The following is a 19,341-nucleotide window of genomic DNA, read 5'->3' as shown; positions in this document are numbered from 1 at the left end:
GATGAATCATCAAATCCTGGATTTATAATAATGTATACTTTAGAAATAATGGTGTACAAAGAGAGATCATGAAACCGATCCAAATCTCATCTAACTCTTATCTAATACCACTCGTAACTTGGAAACTTGGATTTAATATAATAAATATATACAAACCTTGTGCGGTTTCACGTTGTTTATAATACAAACTGCTTCCATAACTAAGATCACACCGGAGGGAGGCCTTTTCATCGCCTTTACCTCGGTAATATCGCCCCTATTCAAAGCCTTTAAGCTCTTCTCGGCGGCTATCAACAAAGGGCGCGCTTCACCTGTGGTAAATGGAGTATCGATTAGATCGTTGCACGGGGTATTGCGTTGAAGAGTAAACATATTTCAGGATAAATACATATGGAACGGTGATTACTTTTATAGTACACTTATTGATCGATTAATTGAAATAATGCGTGTGTTTTGAAATAGTTTTCAGGATAAATAAATTGAGAAAAGATAATAAGATAAATGTTTTTCATTTTCTGACATTGATTGGAATACAATAATTTTTTATTGTATATAATGATGATATTTTAAAAATTTTTTTGTTTTTATCATTTAAAAATTTCATGATTATACCGATTATTTGTAATTATTTACGTGTGTTTCATTTGTGCGAAGCAGGAATCTCTTTTGAACAAATAATAAATTACACAAAATGAGAAAAGATATTTTACGATTCATACAATACAAATATAATAATATATATATTTTATATTTGCATATTTTTATCAAAAATAAGTTCAAAAATTTTAGCAATACACATTCAGATTGAAATTCCTTTCAAATATAACTTTAATAAAACATTCATAGATTAAAAAATTTGCAGAGAGAAATTCTGTACATAATCGAACGAATTTCATCATTTTATTAAAAACTTTTTCCAAGGAATTTTATATTTCACATCTAAGTTGTTATAATAAATTACTCAAAATTGTCTTAACTTTTCTCGTTAAAATAACGGATTAAATTATTGTTTAGGGACTTAACAATAACAAATATATTGCAAACAAATCACATTTAACTTTTGCGAGGTCTAATATTGGCGTTATATTTCTAGATATTAGGAATAATCATCGGTATTTCTATACAGTATGGTAGACTATACATTAACGTGACATATTAGAAGATAAACACGTCAAGGAAGAATACATAGATCAAAAAGGAAAAGGAACGTTAGATGTTTCCTTTTCAAGATTATCCGATATATTTGTTATAATAGAGTTATTATAGATAACACTGATTTAGATATTTGGAATATAATAATTTGAAATTTATTTCAGACTTTATATGAACTATGATGAAAACAAGTATTTGTGAGAAAGTAAATATTGGTGAGACATCTAGTGATAATCAATGGAAGCATATATGTAAATACATTAGAATATGTGCTAAAAAAAAAAAAAAAAAAAGACTTAGAAGAAAAAAAAAAGAATGACGTGGATTTCTTTTGTTTCTTTAATAATGATTTTAAAAGAATGTGTTCCAAACATTTTTTTTTTTTTAATTAAAATTACATAAGGCTAGTTAAGGATAACGATTGTTTTAGACCCGCCATTCTTTATATCAAGAAAAATATAAGCACAAAAGAATACAATAACCCACTCAAATCTGCTTCAGCTTCGTCCCTAATAGCTTGATTCTCAGCTTTCATTTTTGTCGCTAGATTTTCTTGTATCTGCGCCTCTGCTCTCGTCTTTTCTGCCTCAATCTACGTATAACAAAATATTTTAATTCATACATCTATTTTTATTATATTGTTGATAAAAATAACAGATTATTAAGTACTAATTTTTAAGTATTATATTTTCAGTAAAGAAAAATTCTATATTATTCTTAACTCTATTCTTGATTATCAAATATTTAAAGATAACATGTTTAAAAATATGTGATTCTATCTAATAGAATTTGTAACTAGAATCATATTATTCTGTTTTCCATTGCTAAAATTAAACTATCCATTTTTAACATCATTAACTTTAATAAATCATTAACTTTAATTCTTTAATTTTTATCTAATTTTCTACAAACATTTTCTAAAAACATGCACTATGCAATTACTGAATTGCAATTTGTATTAAATAAATAAATAAATTTTATTTAATGACGCATTTATCCAATTTTGATTTCGCATTTATTCAATGATCGAGGATACCAACAGTATCGAGAGTGATTCTTCTGATCATTCTAGCCGTTGCCTCTGCTGCTCTTTCCAATTTCGGCTTCATTTCCGTCAGTAATTGCTGCATGTTCTTTACTTCTACTTCCGCGTGTGCCAATTTGTCCAAACCTATGAAAAAGTTAAAGGTCAATGCAATGAAATGCAAAAAAAGAAAAAAGAAAAGGAAAAAATGTCGAAATTATATTTTTGTAATTTTTTTAATATTCAATTGGAATAAAATTTTAATAAAATATAATTTTTAATGGAATAAAATTATTTTGTTTCAAGAATAATTATTATTGAGTCAAAATTAACAGTTTGTATCCGTTTATATTTGTTCGTTTATGATTTTATTTAAAATCGAACTTGGAAAATTTCAACAAAAAATGAAATGTTATTCTTTTCTTGTATATATATAGGATGACCTACTGAAAACTGGATAGCTATAACGCATTCTACATAACCTCGAAAAACATAGATGTATCTACACATAACATATATGTAAATGGAACATAGTCAAAGACGAATTGAAAAAAATATATAGTTGTCTTATTCCAAAAAAAATCAACAAAAACCTGCAAGTAAAATTTACAAAATTATTTGGTTTTATATTTTTTCATTTTTGAATAAAATATTTCTTATATAAAAACAGCAAAAGGTTTTGATAAATTTTTTAAATTAAGATTTAATTAGAAATGTTTAATTAGAAAAGGAAAATAACTCAATTTTAACTATCTTTGACCTTTCGATTGTATCTTGACTTTTTCACTTTTATACGCTAATATGGTAATGTTTAATGCGAAATAACTTACATTGATATATATTTCCTTGTTTCGTAATAGTAATTTACGTTGAAACATATTTCCTTGTTTCCCTATTAACAAACTGGCATTTCCAACATATTTAATGATATTATATTAAATGATACTTAATACAAGTTTTAAAATTATTTATTTTATTATTATTTATATCATATAAATATAAATATAGAAATATTTTTTTTTTCAGAAATTGATTTTTCCATTAATTTAGTTTATGTTAAAATATTAATTATTAAAGTTTAATTGTCACATATCTATGTTATAAATATTTGATTCAATTCATTTTAATAACAATTCGAAATGTGTTATTAAAATGATTAATCAAATTTTTAATCAAATTTTCAAAGTAGAAAATTATTTTTTATAAATAGAAATATTTTCGAAAATTAAAATTATAAAATTTCACAATTCAAGCAAATAAAATATTATTAGCATTACGGAAACAGATAAAATAATAAAAGAAAAATATTGATATTGAATTGAAAAATATGAAAAATTTTATAATAGATGTATATAATTTTCTCGTTCTGAGAATTTAATCTTTTATATAAAAAATTTTTATCATCATGTGAATTAAAAGTTTACTCCTCTATCTATAGATTTAAAATTTTTTTATCTACTTATCTCATTAATCGTATAATTTTCACACGATTAATGTTCATTAATTTTATATATGATTATTATTCCTAAAAAATATTCAAATTAAAATTAAAAATTGCAATCAACAGTTAATTTCTTTTATAGAATATTAATCTCTTATTAATTTAATGTAGCTTTTATAAATATCAGATTAAACTTTAAAAATTATAATCAACAGAATTCTTATTTAAAATGTTAATTCCTTTTATAGAAGATATTAATCTTCAAGAGAATATTGAAGTTTCAATCAAAATATATCCTAATAATGAAATTTAATGAAGATTATCTATCAGGTTAATTAAGAAGAGAGTATAAATAACCGTGGCTCATATTTTATTTCGATCATCGACTAATTTTTCGATAGTTGGTTCTAATAAATTTATCGAGTGTCCACTGTTCTTGGTTCTGCAGCTAATACATTTATGGCTCGCGCGTAGAAGAAATCAATAACGGAGTTGGCACGTACTACAATCTCCTATTAGACGAGTTTTGCTTAATTCATTCGCCTTCAAAATTACCTGCGCGGATCATTTACCTTTGACCTATGGAAAATATTCTGTTAATATTTTCGCTTTGATGTTTCTTTTTTTTTTTTTTTTCACATTTTTTTTCTCATTTTCGCGGATATAATGAGTAAAAAAATTATAAGGAGCAAATAATATCGATGACGCCATTGAGAAAATTTTCAAAAGAAAGACTTTGAAGCTCTTTTTTTTAAATACTTATTTTTTTACATTTTCCAGAAGTCGAAGTATTTCAAAAATGAAGAGTTCCCAAGTAAGATTTTCTCTTCCAATTTTTATCTTGATTTCAATTGCTTTGCATTAATTTCTACTTCTTTTCTTCTGTTTCTTTCAATTAAAAGTACATATATATTTTTGAGAATATTCATATTGACTGGCTGTTATATTTGTCTCATGATAAATAATTCTGATTAAAAAAGGAATCACCAGTTCGAAATTACTATCAAATTGAATCGAAAAAATTCAAAGCAAAAATTCACGATTCAGAAATTAATATGTAATGTAATTACAACAAATAAGATTATAATTTAGAAGGAAGTATAATTGATCTGAATGGAAATATGTGTCATTTCACGGTCGGATCAATTAAAAGAAAGGAATATTTATCTATTACATATATAGAAACGAATAAAGTGTACTTCGAAAGTTATAGATTCTCGAGAATTGGGAGACGAGATAAGTGCAATCATAATTTTGAACAATGTCATTTAGTTTAAACAACTTGGCTCAAGTTCCATCCTAATTAATTAATCGAAAAAAGCTTATTTTACATATATATATATATATACAGGGTGTACTTTAATTTTTCTACTTTAAATTTCTATTATTTCCTATTATTGTTTTCTATGAATTTTTAATTCGATTTTTTTTTTGTTATTAAAAGATTTGTTACTTCATAAAATGAAAAATAAAAAATCTAATTAAATTTAATTTTCGTTACCTGTAGTAAGACGATATGCTGCTGACATCAATTCCGTTTTCTTTTTATTTAAGAGATTACCGTAACTAGATAATAATTCAAGGTACGACGTGGGCGTAACGTAAGTATGACGATTCAATTCCTGCACAACATAATTTTTTTTTATTATCTATCGATTTTTATTTATCGGGAATTATACTTTTACGAAAAATTTTTTTTCATTTTTCATAAAATAAATTAGATTAAATATCTTTGGCATAGCTTAATTTTAAAAAATAATAATAATGACAAATTAATAATAAATTTAACTTAATAACAAGTGAGAATTTAATATCAAATAAAATATTTTTATTTATTAAAAATCAATATTTTTTATAAATATTTCAATTATTAGTTTTTTAATTAACATTTTTTAATTATAGAATATGTGGAATGAAATAGCATTTATATATATTTTGAATAAAATTTAAAATAATATATTATCAATATATTATATTTAAATGAGTTTAAAATTAATATATATTTATTTTATTATTATTTTGCACATTGAAATTTATAGTTAATAATAAAAATATTTTAAAGTATTTCTTTTTTTGGTATAAAACTTATTAACACTTGTGTATTAAAATTGAATATATTAAATATAAAATAAAAAATTAAATGTTTTTTTTTCTTAACAACTAACTCAAAAAAATTTGTTGCATTATGAGATTTTAAATATCTTTCGTTTTCAATGGAATATTATAAAGATAACAAAGTTTATCAAAGAGATATATATAATTTATTGAAAATTAAGAGTTATTCAAAAAAGAAATTTATGTAATTAGAATAATATTTTACGAGACTTAAAATTATTTAAATTTGTTTTGAATTTGATTTTTTTTTAATATAATTGATCATTGCTAAAGTGAAATATGTATGGAGAAAATTAATTTTGTTGTATTGTTTGTCCATAAACTCCATTTCCCTTAGCAATTTAGATGCTTTAGCTATATGCTTTAGCATATTTTCAGGTTACTTGTTTACGTAAGGTTATGTCAAGTAAAATATTGTTTGGAACATACAATTGAACTTGAATAATTTGAATCTTCAAAGAAGAAATTTATGTTGGAATAATATGGGGCAAAATTATATTATTATATTATTACGCGTTAGAAACAAAAATTATCGAATAAGTATTTATAAATAAATATCACTATAGAAATCACTACTTATATTATTGGAAGATATACTCATTTAGAAGTTATAAATAACAAAGAATTCAATTTTATTCCAGCCTACTATTACATTACATTACAATTATTATTTAAAATAAAGAAATTCATAAAAAACTTTATAACGTATTATTCAGCGGCAAAAAACTAGAATCTCACAAAAATTACTAGTGATGTCAAGTACACGCACAAACAATTCGATGTATCGCTTACCTTCAAGTAGAGATCACTTGCTTCAATCACACTTGAATGCATATATTGACACATTTTTACAATAGATTCCAACACATCATCAGTAATCGACTCGTCTTGTATATCAATGAGAAATGTCATTGCAACACTCTGAAACAATAAATTTAATTATTCGTATAAAAATATATTTTAATTTTGATCGTTCATCATATAAATATATGAACGAACGATACGATGATCTAAATATATATATTTCGAATATTATAAAATGAAAATTCCAAATTTTATTTTTTATCATACAGTAAATTACAAAAAGTTTTCATTTGTTTTTTTCCTTCCATTTTTAATTGAATTTAATTGTGTTATTAAAAAACTTTTTGATTATGAAATTTTTTTATTTATAATATAACAAAAAAATTAAATATCCTATTTATTTTTCTCCAATTATTATGAAAGTAATAATTGATCATTAAGAAAAATGCTATTTCTAATAATAGATCAGAAATGAAATCGCATCCATTTATTATTGATCTCAATATATCATGAATGGCAAAAAAGAATATAACATAACGAACTTGAAGAGCAGCTTCTGGCCATGGACAAAACCAATCGATCGTTGAACAATTTACTAATGCTGGAAATTGTCTGATACGAGCACGAAAAACTTCACCGATCGGACTGAAAATTAAAAGAATACTTTTATTTTCAATTCTTAATGAAATTATTGATGAGATATTGAAAAATGTTGCGAGCATTTTATAATTTTATTTTTAATCAATATATGATAATTTTTAAATTCAAGTTTCGATTCATCAAGTTTTCATTCAACTTAAAATGTATATACAAATTTTGAAATCTGAATAATTTACTAAAATAATAAAACTCGTAATCTTATGTTAAATTTTAACATTTCCATTTTATAAAATTATTTTTTCTTTAAATTTTACATTTGCAAATCTTTTGGTCGATCTAACCTCAAATTTATCCAATTTTCCACAAATCGATCTTTTATCTAATTCCTATAATACTATCTTCCAGAATACGCGTTTTTTTTTTTGATAAATAACCTCACAATAAAATACTCTCGCACAAATACTTGACAATTTCATAGATCAATTAGATATCTTTGTTCCTTTTATGTCTTCAATTTCTAATGGATCAGCGGGGAGTTCAGTTTTGTTGGATATTTCACTTAATTATTGTCATAACAAGAATAGATATTTTTTTCATGTAACTACCTCATAGTAATGACGACGTGTAAATTATTACGGACTGTCCTCACGTAGGCGGAGAAAAGGTTGCTTCTATTAATTGCTAAGCCTGCTTCTTGTACTGCTCCACGCATAGAATGATAAATCTTTTCCATTTCATCCACTTTGTAGATATTGGGAACATCACCATTATTTAGAACACTATTCAGATCTTCTAGCATGGAATCGTCCTTTATCTGAGAATAAAAGTGGAAAAAATTAATATTTGAAAATAATGAAAATTTAGTTTAGATTAAATAAAAAACTTGTTAAAAAATAAAATTGAAAAACATAGGAAATAAATTGAAAAAAAAAATATTAGAAAACTGATATATTTTCATAAACAAATATTGTTTGAAAGTACTAATTCATTAATGTTTGAAACATGGACAAATATGCAGCTTTCAGTTCAGATATTTCTAATTACATCGTTGAATGTTCGATGATATTAATTATTCAAAAATATTATTTTACATGTTGCAAAATGTGAATACAGTTTCAATACGTATTTCATTTAATAATTGGAATTGGAAATTTTGAGCTAGGATTTTAATTACTCGATAACTAGCATTTTGATTAATCGATATTCAAGAATATATATCATAAAGATTTCATAAATAATCGATATTCAAGCGTATATTGTACAAGTAATTGATTTCATATTCGAATACAATTGATAGTATTTTTATAAGAATAAACTAAATTATATCTAGTGAATTTTATTGATAAATTATAAGCAAATTGTTAAGTTAATTATTGAATTAACAAGCATACTTGTGTATCAGAAAATAGAAAAACAAGAAGTTGATTCTGCACTCCGGCATACATCATTGATTTCTTTATGTCTTCGTGCCAGTCATGAGCCGTATAGATACCACTTAATTCTATTTGAAAGCAATTGAAATCTTGTATATGCGCAGCTAATCTTGTCAAGCTTTGTCTTCCTGAATAATAGAAATAATAGTAATATAATTTTAAAAAACAAATAGTAAAAAAATTAACAAACAATAATAAAAGAAATTAAAAATACAAAATTGCAAATTAAAAATTAATTGTTCAAGTCTCGAAATTTTGTTCAGGATAAATATAAATAATAACCAAAAAAACTTCAAAACTATCTTTATAATCTTTTAAAAATATGTTTATTTGAATTTATAAATTTCTTATTTTCATAATTATGAAAAAATTTCCGTTTTCATTTATTTGTCAAAAAAAAAAAAATTTTCAATGTCACATTCTTTCGACGACGATAGTGAATGAAAAAGAGCTTGAAGGGCACTAATTCTACATATATTTTTACACCTGATCCTCCCATTCCTAAGAGAAGAGCATTTCCTCGAGGCTGTCGTATAATTCGATTTATTCTACATATGTGATCTATGGCATCTTGAAATAGTACCAGTTTCATAGGGCTTACTGAGGTAGCATTGTAATCTTCGAGAAATTCTTCTAATATTTCTTGCATCTAGATTTGCATCGACAACAGACACGAGTTACAAATGTAAGTACGAAATTAATCATTTCCTTATTAAATATTTTGCAATAACTTTTTTTCTTTGAAACTCTCCTTTTTATGATGTGATTTTTTTTTTGATTTTACCGTATAATTTTAGGTTATTTCCATAATAAAATTATATAATATACTTGCTTTTTTATGATTGATTATCTCTTCATATTCTTTGGCAATTCCCATGAAATCACCGAAAAATAGTATATGATCACCGATAATTTCGTTAGGATCACATTTAAATTCTGTTTTCATCATATTTCGCAAGAGATTATCGAACCAATTTCGGTCTTCGTCGTTTATCAATCGATCGCTGTACACCCGTACATTTTCGTGATACCAGAGTAATAATAACTTGTTCAGATGCTATAATATAAAAAATGTATGTTTGTTATGTAAAATTTTTTAAAGAAGGATAAAATCTATATTTCAACAATTTTATTTTATGATTGCTATTATTATGTATACATATTTTTTTTATTTTCTTTATTTTTATTATAATTCTTACAAACCTCTACTTTTTGTGGATTCGCCATAAGCATTCCCTGAAACACTTTACTCAGATCGCGAAGATTAAAAGTATAATGGGACTTGAGAGGTGTCGGCAACATTTCTTTGCATATGATTGTATACAAATTCAATGTTGTGGTTATAAAAATATCCAGCATGTGTGCAAAATGAGTGAGGGACAACCAGCATTTCAGAATCGTCCCGAAAATGTGTCTCTAAATATAAAAATGTCAATAATAATATTTTAATAATATTAATTTATCTCTAAGATTGATTATATGTAATAATAATAAATTTTTATCTAATCGCAAATAATAATTCAAGTTATATCATTTTAAAACTAGTACAAGAAAATAATTCTTTCGTTTCTAAGAATAAAAGATCTTTCATATTTTTATAAAAAAATTATTGCATAAAAATATATATTCGACAAGTGTTAGATAATCGTGTCCCCGATTTGACCTTGTCTGATCTTTTTTAAAAAACACCAGGAGTAAAACAGATTCCACTGGAGGTGTGTTATGGGATCTCGTTATTAGGCTAAACTGGTGATCGAAATAAATTATGGGTAGGCACTGGGACGATTTACGATACCTAATTGCGTCGAGTCTGGGGGAGAGAACAAATAAAACCAACCACCGACGGATACTTTGTCTCTTTCACGAACCATAATTATTCATTGTGGGCGTGGATTGACGACTCGACGGAATAAAACCGGATAAACGGCGTAAAGGGAAATGAACGAGTGTCACCTGCTGTTATCTGCCACCCCTTCATTTTTTTTAAGGTTATGTACATCTAGGCGAGGTTCAGAGATCGAACTTTCTTACTTTTTCTTGAAAGTGTTACAATTTATTAAACCTTATGTCAATATCAAATGTTCAGATAGTCTTTGACTCGAAATAAATTTCAAGATAATAATTTCAAAATAAGTTCCCTTTGAGAATTGTAAATGTCGTGTTTAATTCAAATTGTTTTATCATAAATTTTATCTTTATATTACATTCACAATTAGAATTTATTCAAGCAATTGAATCTCAAAGTTAAATTTTTCCCCCCCATAATTAAGGAGATTAAATTAAGGTGGAAGAAATAGAAATGAATAGTGATAGTATCGAGAGATGGACGAGAATGAAATTTTGACATGTTCGAGCCAGACGAAGATGAATTATTCCGTCTTCTTTCTTAATTGCTTCCGGCTCTCCAGTTTACGGTCGTTAACTGACGGGGAAGAGCGTCGTTTAAAAATTACCTTATCGTCTTCCTCCATTTCCGGGAATGCAATGAAATGGAAATGTCGCAACAATCTGGGAGTTACTGGATTTCTACCGCCACCAGGCGGTCCCATCGCAGCGATAAAATTTACGTCTTCGATCCACCTGAATAAACCGATTTCCTTTCGGTCGTACCATCCTGAAATAGTATTTTCTCCTATTTTTAATTCCTTTACGCGATTCGTGTATAAATATCTATCCGTTATTTTCACATTTGTATTTTTAAACTTCGTTAGTTTCGTGTGTTATTTCACGTGTAAAATTGTTAAAAAACTTTTTATTAAATTTTCAATTTAACTGATAAAACTTTTAATAAAAATATAATACGTCGAATGTATATTGTACATATATTTATATAATATGACAAATTAAAACGGATTACCTTTAAAATCCATAAATTGTCTGACCAATTCAAGTGGAGGCTGAGCTCCAAACGTATCAAGTGCAGGCATGTTCAAATCATCAATGAAAAATACTTGTTTTCGAAGTAACGGCGGCCCATACGTGTTTTTACGCCTTCTGATCAATTTTTCGTCAACTAAATCCTTTTTATATAAATATTTTTAGAGAATGTTTCAAATGATCGTGAATTAAAATATCGAACAATTCAATACACCTGGGTCTGATTTGCTGTAGTTCTGGCAGAGAAAGTAATAAAGTCACAGATGTACTTTTTGTGCATGTGCCTCATAAGTTTGGCGCTCACTGTCAACGTCTTCCCGCTTCCAGTTGGCCCAATGCAAAGAGGATTCGATTCATTGATCAACAGATAACCTATTAAGGCCGCGTTTCTTACGCTGTTCATTGTTGGTATTTCCATGTCTGTGAATCATACGATTCCAAGATGTAAAATTGAGCCATTTTTTTAAATTTTATCTAATTCGATCATTTTTTTTTTTTTTTCACCTACGAATTTCATGTCGAGTGTAATGATTATCGGAGGAATGTCGTCCAACCATTTGTACCATTTTGGTGAAATTGGTTCTTGGCCCTCAATTAAATCCGTGAAACCACCGTCGTGCAGTCTACAAATAGAAGTTTTTTGCATTGAAATGAAAAAAAAAAAAAGAAAAGGAAAGGAAAATAATTAAAATATACACCTGTAATCATATACTAAACCTTCTTCAGGGAATGGTAATTCGTGCTTATGTCTTTTTTGCACATTCCTTATCCACTCGTCGAATATACAACGACTGTCGTAATCGCAACTCGCTCCAAGACTCCACACTGTCGCGAAAGATGCCCAAGGTGCGAGCAAGTGGGCTAGAATGATGCGATTGTTTCTCTGTGATTGTGTGCTTTTTTTAAAATCGATAAGAAAAAATTTGATTCAAAATTAATCTGGCCAGCTTATTTTAAAAATTAGTCATATCAACCATTTATATTTAAGATCTTTTTATTTTCAATAATTCATTTTTAATTTAGCTTTTCTTTTCTTAATGCTATAAAAATCGTACGTTTTCTTAGTTTTAGATATTAAAATATACATTTTTAAATAAATGTTCTGCTAGCAGAGATTTGTAGTAGTATATGTAACTTATATCATAGCCAGTAGTAGTAGTTTATAAATACTGCATCATGGTAAGAATCTAAATTCTACAGTATATAATATAAATATATACAGCTTTTAAATAGGATGTAACAGTTCAATTTTCATTTTCATTTGATTGTTACATTACAAGATTGATATTAAAAATTTAAAGTTTAATGCAATAATTTAATGCAATTCTTACGAATTAGTTCTTGGAAAGGGGCAGCTGGTGGAAGTTTCCCTTCTCGACCAGCCATGGGACCAATACGAAAGTTCATCAAGTTTATATAAGATTGCACCATTCCAAAATTAACGGTTTCCTCGATTTCTCGTAAACGACTACGTAAAATCTTCAATCCCGGAAATAAAAGTTGCTTCGTCAATTCGATAATTTTTTCGATATGTGCACTCATGTTCTGTAATTATAGAATTTATTTTTTTATTATTCTGTTTCTTATATAACTAATATTTCTGATCTTTTCCAATAATTCAATAACAAAGTTCAATTTAAGTTATTCTATTAATTATCTCTATAATTGGAAGCAAATCAGTGTAAATCACATTCTTTGAAAATCTCTTACACAGTTTAGAAGAAGAATTTTTTTATTGTTCAAATTTTCAATTGACAATTAAATCATTAATAAACTACTGAAATAATTGTTTGATTGATTTCTCAAGTGAAAGTTTAAATAACAAAGATATTCTTGAGCTATGTAAATCAGACAATCTGACTTACATTTGATTGACTTTTTGAATCTTCCAATTAATAATTAAATTATCAATCAATTTTGATTAAGACTTACTTTAGGTAATTGCTTTATCCAACAATTAATAAAAGGATCGAGACCCAAATCTTCTGGTTGCATGTATACCATGCCGCATCTGAAAATAATAAATTAAATTATTATATGTATATATATATATATATTGTATTATACATTGTTGTATATGTGATATATATATATGTATGATATTTTCATTATAAATTTGATTATATTTTTATTTTTAATGTTTCTTTATTCTTTTTAATAGTCTTTCTTTATCTTTGACAAGTTTTTTTATTCCAGTTACTTTCCTTTTTATTCACAATGCACGATGATTGATGTGCGAATCGAATGATGATTGATTCGTTATGTACCTCGATTTCAAGTAATAGCTCGAATCCGAGCATTTTTATATAAAAAGCATGATTAAGCGCATTTCTTATATCATTCCAGGATATATAATTTTGAATAAATGGAATTAATTATATTATTTACTTCGGTTAATATAAATCAACCATACAGTCGTATACAACAAGTAGTAAAAGTCGATCATATTGTCAGATAGATCGAGTTGTATAGATCAATAATACAATTATATGTACTGAATTCTCTGGAATTAAAAAAAATATGTAAAAAAAATATTTACATATGACTCCTATATATCTATTTATGATAAATAATATCAGAATGTACTTCTATATTTCTAGAAATCATTCAACTTTTATTTAAAATATTTTTTTTAAAAGTATGGATATAAATTAAAATAATAATACCAAATGAAACATCGTGTATATAAGATAAATATATGAAGTGTATAATATATATTTTTGCTTGCAATGAAAGTCACCATAATAATAATATAGATGGCGCTATATTAATTTCCCTAGAAATAAAAATACATAAAAATATAATATAAATCAAAAATATAATTAGTATCTGTCACAGTATGTATTTTATCAACAAAAATATAATTATTAATCAAAACTTACGATTTATGTTAATTATTGGTTACTTAATTAAAAATTAAAAATTTATAGTTATTGGAAATTAACCTTGAAACAGTAGCTGGTGAAGCCACTTTTAAATCAGCAACTTCGAACATCATCGTCATTGTAGGCAGGATCTTCATTATTTCACCAGATGTCAAACAAAGTTTTTTATTATCGTCTAGCACGGTATTCATGTTCTCGATCCACAGTGCATCGACAGGTCCATCGAATATGAACCAACGTTTATTTTGATCCGGTGCAGCTATTCCAGCTCTAAGTAACGTCGAAAAAATTCCATCAGTCCTAAAAAAGAAAAAAAGAAAAATTTACAAATTATGTTTACATGTTTCACATGTTTAAACGAAAATTAATATATTCTATTATACTTTATCATGTTTGAGTGAAATCACGTTTTTATTCGAAAAATAAATCTCTGTCACTATTTATATAATATTAATATAAGAAAGATAATTTTGCAATTTAATGATTTATCATTATAATAAAATTGCTTCAATTGATTTCACTTTTAGAATATCACTATTAAAATATAATTTCAAAAAAAAATCAAATAGTTAAAATTCAAAAAATTCGCTAAATTGCAGGATTATCCAGGAAAATATAAAATTCCTTTTATATAACATTTTACGAGATTTAAACTTTGAAATTTACGATTGAAAAATATAGTCATAAGATTTTAAATTAAATATAGAAATAAAAAACATCTATAAATAGTATCGACAATAATGGTTTAGTATAAAAATATATTTTCATGAAAACTATTGTATGTATTGTATGTGTGCGAAAAAATTTTTTAACTGAAATTTGTTTAACTGGATTTCTACGTGAGAATATTTTTTTTTCGAATTTTCAAATATTTATTTAAGATTGAAAGTGATGCATGGATCCATTTTTCTGTGTTTGTTTAAAATAAAGCAATCATGTTTCCGCAAATGTTATTCACGTAGATATATTGTCGTACATGTATATTTTCATGAAAGAATTATCCAATATTTTTCATGATAAATCATAATACTACGTAAGACTAATATTATGAATGATTTTTAATATTAAATCTGCTAAAACACGTACCTTAATCTTATTGTAATTACGTAAAAATTTTAAAAATTTAAAAATTTTTCAATAAATTTCTTTTCCTTTAGTTTAGAAGTTATTATGCAATAAATCATATAAAGAAGTAAATAACTGCAATTATTGATTATTCAAAAATTCTTTTGTACCTCAATATTGTGCATAAAAACATTGTACGTAAAAACTGAAACGAAAGAGAATTATTTTATCTTCATATAAACTACTCAAATTTCAATTATGCGAGGACTCCTGAATGCATAGATAAACAGGCAAATAGGTATATGTATAGAAACGTATATGCATTATATTTTACACATATAATGTGTACGTAGATATATATACATATATGCGAGGTATAAAATTTCCCATCTAAATCGTTAATAAATTCGTTTGAAAATTATCGAAATTTGTAAGAATTTTTTCAATAAAAAAATTGAATAATGATTGATGAAGACATCGTTAGACATTTGATGAGATTAATTTTTTTTTTACATTTTGACAATTTGAAGTCATTTAAATTAATTTTAAATGGGATAACCTATATAAATTTTACAAATTAACCAGTTGAAAAGACAAAAAAAAACTATTTGTTCGCATTATAATATTAAATGAAAGTATAATATTAAATGAACATTTAATTATGTAATAAATAATATTTACAGTATTTTGAATTTGAAAATCAATTCTTAAATTTTATAAAAATTGATATAATCTATTTGATATAACCTATGATGAACTAATATTTCTAAAAATAATATTTTTATTTTTCAAGTGGATAGTATATCATATAAATCCTGAAAAAGAAGAAGAAGTCCATTTGATTCACACGCTCAAATCATTTGATACCGTAGTATCACGGGATTTCACTCACCATTCGCGTGTATTAAGATCGTATTCCCCGTACAGCTGACCCATCGTAATCGATTTTGGATTTAGCACATATGTGAGAACAGGAACGAACGGTTTGGCACTTGGTTGTAGCTGTCCTTTTAATTTCGTGCACGCATCCCTCAGAACTTGATAACACTGTCAGATAATATAATCATTATTTTTATTATATGTTTTATTATGCGTTATATTTCCATTTATAATATATATTTTATTTTATTATTATTATCATTATTATTATATTATATACAAATTTATCAATTTATTTATTTATTTTAGTTCAATATAATATGAAGATTATATTAAAATTTTATATTACGTTAGAAATTGACTCGAGATTTTGAGAAGAAAAAATTTAAAGAGAAAAAAAATTCTGCATCTTATCTATACATGTATAACTAAATATATAATTTTAATATATAACAAAATTCCTTATATAATTGTCGTGTTAAGTATTTTTTATTATTTATTTTCATATTTAGAAAAAACATTACGTTATTTCATTATTTAATTTAAATAAGCGTGCTACTTAATAAGGATAATTGTGCATCTTCATATGTTTAATTGGAAACAATTGATTATTTCCATATGATTTAACTTCGAAGCTAATATTGAATTTTAATAAAAAGAATAAAAAAATTTTTATATTGCACCATTCATCATTCTTGAAAGTCCAAAAAACTTACTCAAATCTAGTATTTTGTACATAAATCTATAAATGGTAAACTTGAATTTCAAAGGAAGAGATGAATTCTTAACTGTTCCTCTTATTAAAGTTTTCGAGAATGAGATGAGATTTAACAAAGGATTGACATATATAAAGATTTCATACAGAAATTCATCTTTCATTTTCTTTATCATCATTCATTTTTGAGCAATTGAAAGAAACGAAGCTGAAAATCACACGAACATCGCATTATAGATTATTAAATCTGTTTCTAATTAAATTTAAAAAGAAATATTAAAATTTCAAAAAATATGACAACTGAGAAAAATTATTTTCTTAGTCGTCATCATAATATTATCTCTTCGAAATTTTACTATAATATTATAATAATAATATTATTATTTAATATTTTTCTACATTTTGTTTCTTGTACTTCTTTAACATGGCAATATATTTTGTATAACGAATATCGATTTGCATACAGGAATGTTAATATATTCGAACTTTCTTGGAGGATCGATTCTAAAGGCCAAAATACACACAAAAAAAAATCAAGATATATTCATATCTCATTTCTTAGGTTAAAAAAATTGGTTATCTCGATAAACAAGCAATTTTTATCCATAGTATCGACAGGTATCTTCAAAGGTATCCCGTATTAACATCACGTATACAAGTTCAATAGAATCTTTCAGACAGACGATCTTGGTCTGAAAGATCCTACTAACCTTATATACGTACATCGATACATTCCTACAAATATTTCGTAATACAAATGTTGAAAGAGACTGTATGAAAGAAGCTTTAGTGTGGGGAAAATGATTGATAAAGTGGCAGCAAGAGGCAGGCAGAGGACGCGTAAATGAACGGGCGTCGGTTTGTCGACTGGTCGACGCCGGCGTCGTTGAGCGAGGAAGGTGTTCAAAGCGCATGCGAAGGAATTAGACGGGCGGCAAATTCTTCGGAAGCGCGGGCTGCGTTTCCAGTTTATCCGACGTCGTTTCTCGTCGCGTGACGTTCCGACGTTTCTTCGTTCTCTCGTCTCTCCCCGTAATTCTCTATCGTCCAAAACGTGAAATCCTTCGTTCGAATCACGTCGATAATTTGACAACATCTACAATTCAATAATTATAAAATTATAAAACAAAAAAAAAAAAAAAAAAGGATTATTACATTTCTTATCATTTTTAAGAAAATTAAATTGAATTATATAATTTAAACAAATATATATTCTATAATTGTATTATCAATTAATAATAACAATAAAATAAATAGTAATCAGTGAATATTAAGTTCGTTCAAACCTTTACCATTTACCAGAAAATATGAAACGAAGAAGATTTAGGTAATCGAAGAGTGACTCATGAATAATTCGTTGAACTTTAAACAAAAATTCTCCATCTGAAACAATTAGTGTAAATTAGTAAATAATAATAATAATAATATTGAATAAATAAATAAACAAAAAGTGAAAAAATTAAATTTAAATTTTGACCTTATTCGAAGATTTACATGCATGCATAAAAGGCAACAGTGATAGAAATACGGTTCACACGTATACAAGATGTCCAAAATCGGGAGTGATCCACGAGAGATTCGGTCGAGTCGTTGAACTTTCATTTACGTATAAACTTCGCCTTATCCGGCCACCAAGTTGAAAATTTATAAAACGCCGTCAAGGCCAACCGTTGGACTTCAAGTGCAGTGATTCTTTGCGAAAAAATTCCACGAGTATCGTGGATAAAAAATGAAAGGATCCAGGATCAGAGGTGAACGTGGCTCCGGCAGATCAAACGACGCGTTGGATCCTCGATGTAATACACGAAAATAAAATTCGTTTTCGTTCGATCCTTCGATGGACTGTGTATAATCGAGTATAATTTCGAAGAGAATGAGAAGATGCGCTTTTGTCGTGAAACAAAAAATGTTTTGTTGTTGAGAAAAATTTGTTGGCAAAAAAAAAGAAAAAATCTGGAAATTTGTCAAGAGTTTGAATTAATTAAAAATTTAAAGAAAAATGAAACGTGCTGTAATATTTCGAAGATATTCAATGATGGTTAATATTGATAAATATTTAACTGCAACAATTGTACAATAATAATTCTCAATTGCGTGATTGATTTCACGAATGATAAAAGATAAATATAATAAAGTAATTGTTCAGTAGAAAACATAATTCCTTTTAGGAGAAATATTCTTCTTATTAATAATAAAAGCGTGAACGAAACAAGTTCTGAAAGGAGAGAAATTTTTGAATAAAATTTCACAAAATAAATAATACAAAGCATAACGAACAAAAATTTAAAGAGGAATAAAAAGTTATGTGTTTATAAACTTTTCAATTTTCACGTGTCGATGCATCCGATGAA

The 19,341-nt window shown here is 26.0% G+C and overlaps 1 protein-coding gene across 1 annotated transcript in view; it reads right to left on the bottom strand.

Moving 5' to 3' along the window:
- LOC100865902 (dynein axonemal heavy chain 1) overlaps positions 1-19,341 on the bottom strand; it is a 69,095-nt gene that overhangs the window by 10,162 nt on the left and 39,592 nt on the right. The window contains exons 23-42 of the mRNA XM_086911090.1: positions 16,289-16,443; positions 14,392-14,631; positions 13,379-13,457; positions 12,778-12,991; positions 12,145-12,307; positions 11,951-12,069; positions 11,661-11,866; positions 11,427-11,589; positions 11,023-11,183; positions 9,773-9,985; positions 9,402-9,626; positions 9,056-9,218; positions 8,528-8,697; positions 7,742-7,950; positions 7,079-7,181; positions 6,525-6,653; positions 5,119-5,239; positions 2,193-2,323; positions 1,639-1,744; positions 157-311 (exon numbers count right to left, since the gene is read on the bottom strand). Coding sequence (XP_086767216.1) covers positions 157-311; positions 1,639-1,744; positions 2,193-2,323; positions 5,119-5,239; positions 6,525-6,653; positions 7,079-7,181; positions 7,742-7,950; positions 8,528-8,697; positions 9,056-9,218; positions 9,402-9,626; positions 9,773-9,985; positions 11,023-11,183; positions 11,427-11,589; positions 11,661-11,866; positions 11,951-12,069; positions 12,145-12,307; positions 12,778-12,991; positions 13,379-13,457; positions 14,392-14,631; positions 16,289-16,443 — 3,225 coding nt within the window. The remainder of the gene's footprint in view (positions 1-156; positions 312-1,638; positions 1,745-2,192; positions 2,324-5,118; positions 5,240-6,524; positions 6,654-7,078; positions 7,182-7,741; positions 7,951-8,527; positions 8,698-9,055; positions 9,219-9,401; positions 9,627-9,772; positions 9,986-11,022; positions 11,184-11,426; positions 11,590-11,660; positions 11,867-11,950; positions 12,070-12,144; positions 12,308-12,777; positions 12,992-13,378; positions 13,458-14,391; positions 14,632-16,288; positions 16,444-19,341) is intronic.

Source organism: Apis florea, unplaced genomic scaffold, assembly GCF_048593485.1.
Source record: "Apis florea isolate Af1SG1 unplaced genomic scaffold, ASM4859348v1 contig_3203_pilon, whole genome shotgun sequence".
NCBI lineage: Eukaryota > Metazoa > Arthropoda > Insecta > Hymenoptera > Apidae > Apis > Apis florea.
The sequence above is the reverse complement of the archived record's forward strand: the minus strand, read 5'-3'. Positions and strand labels throughout refer to the sequence as shown.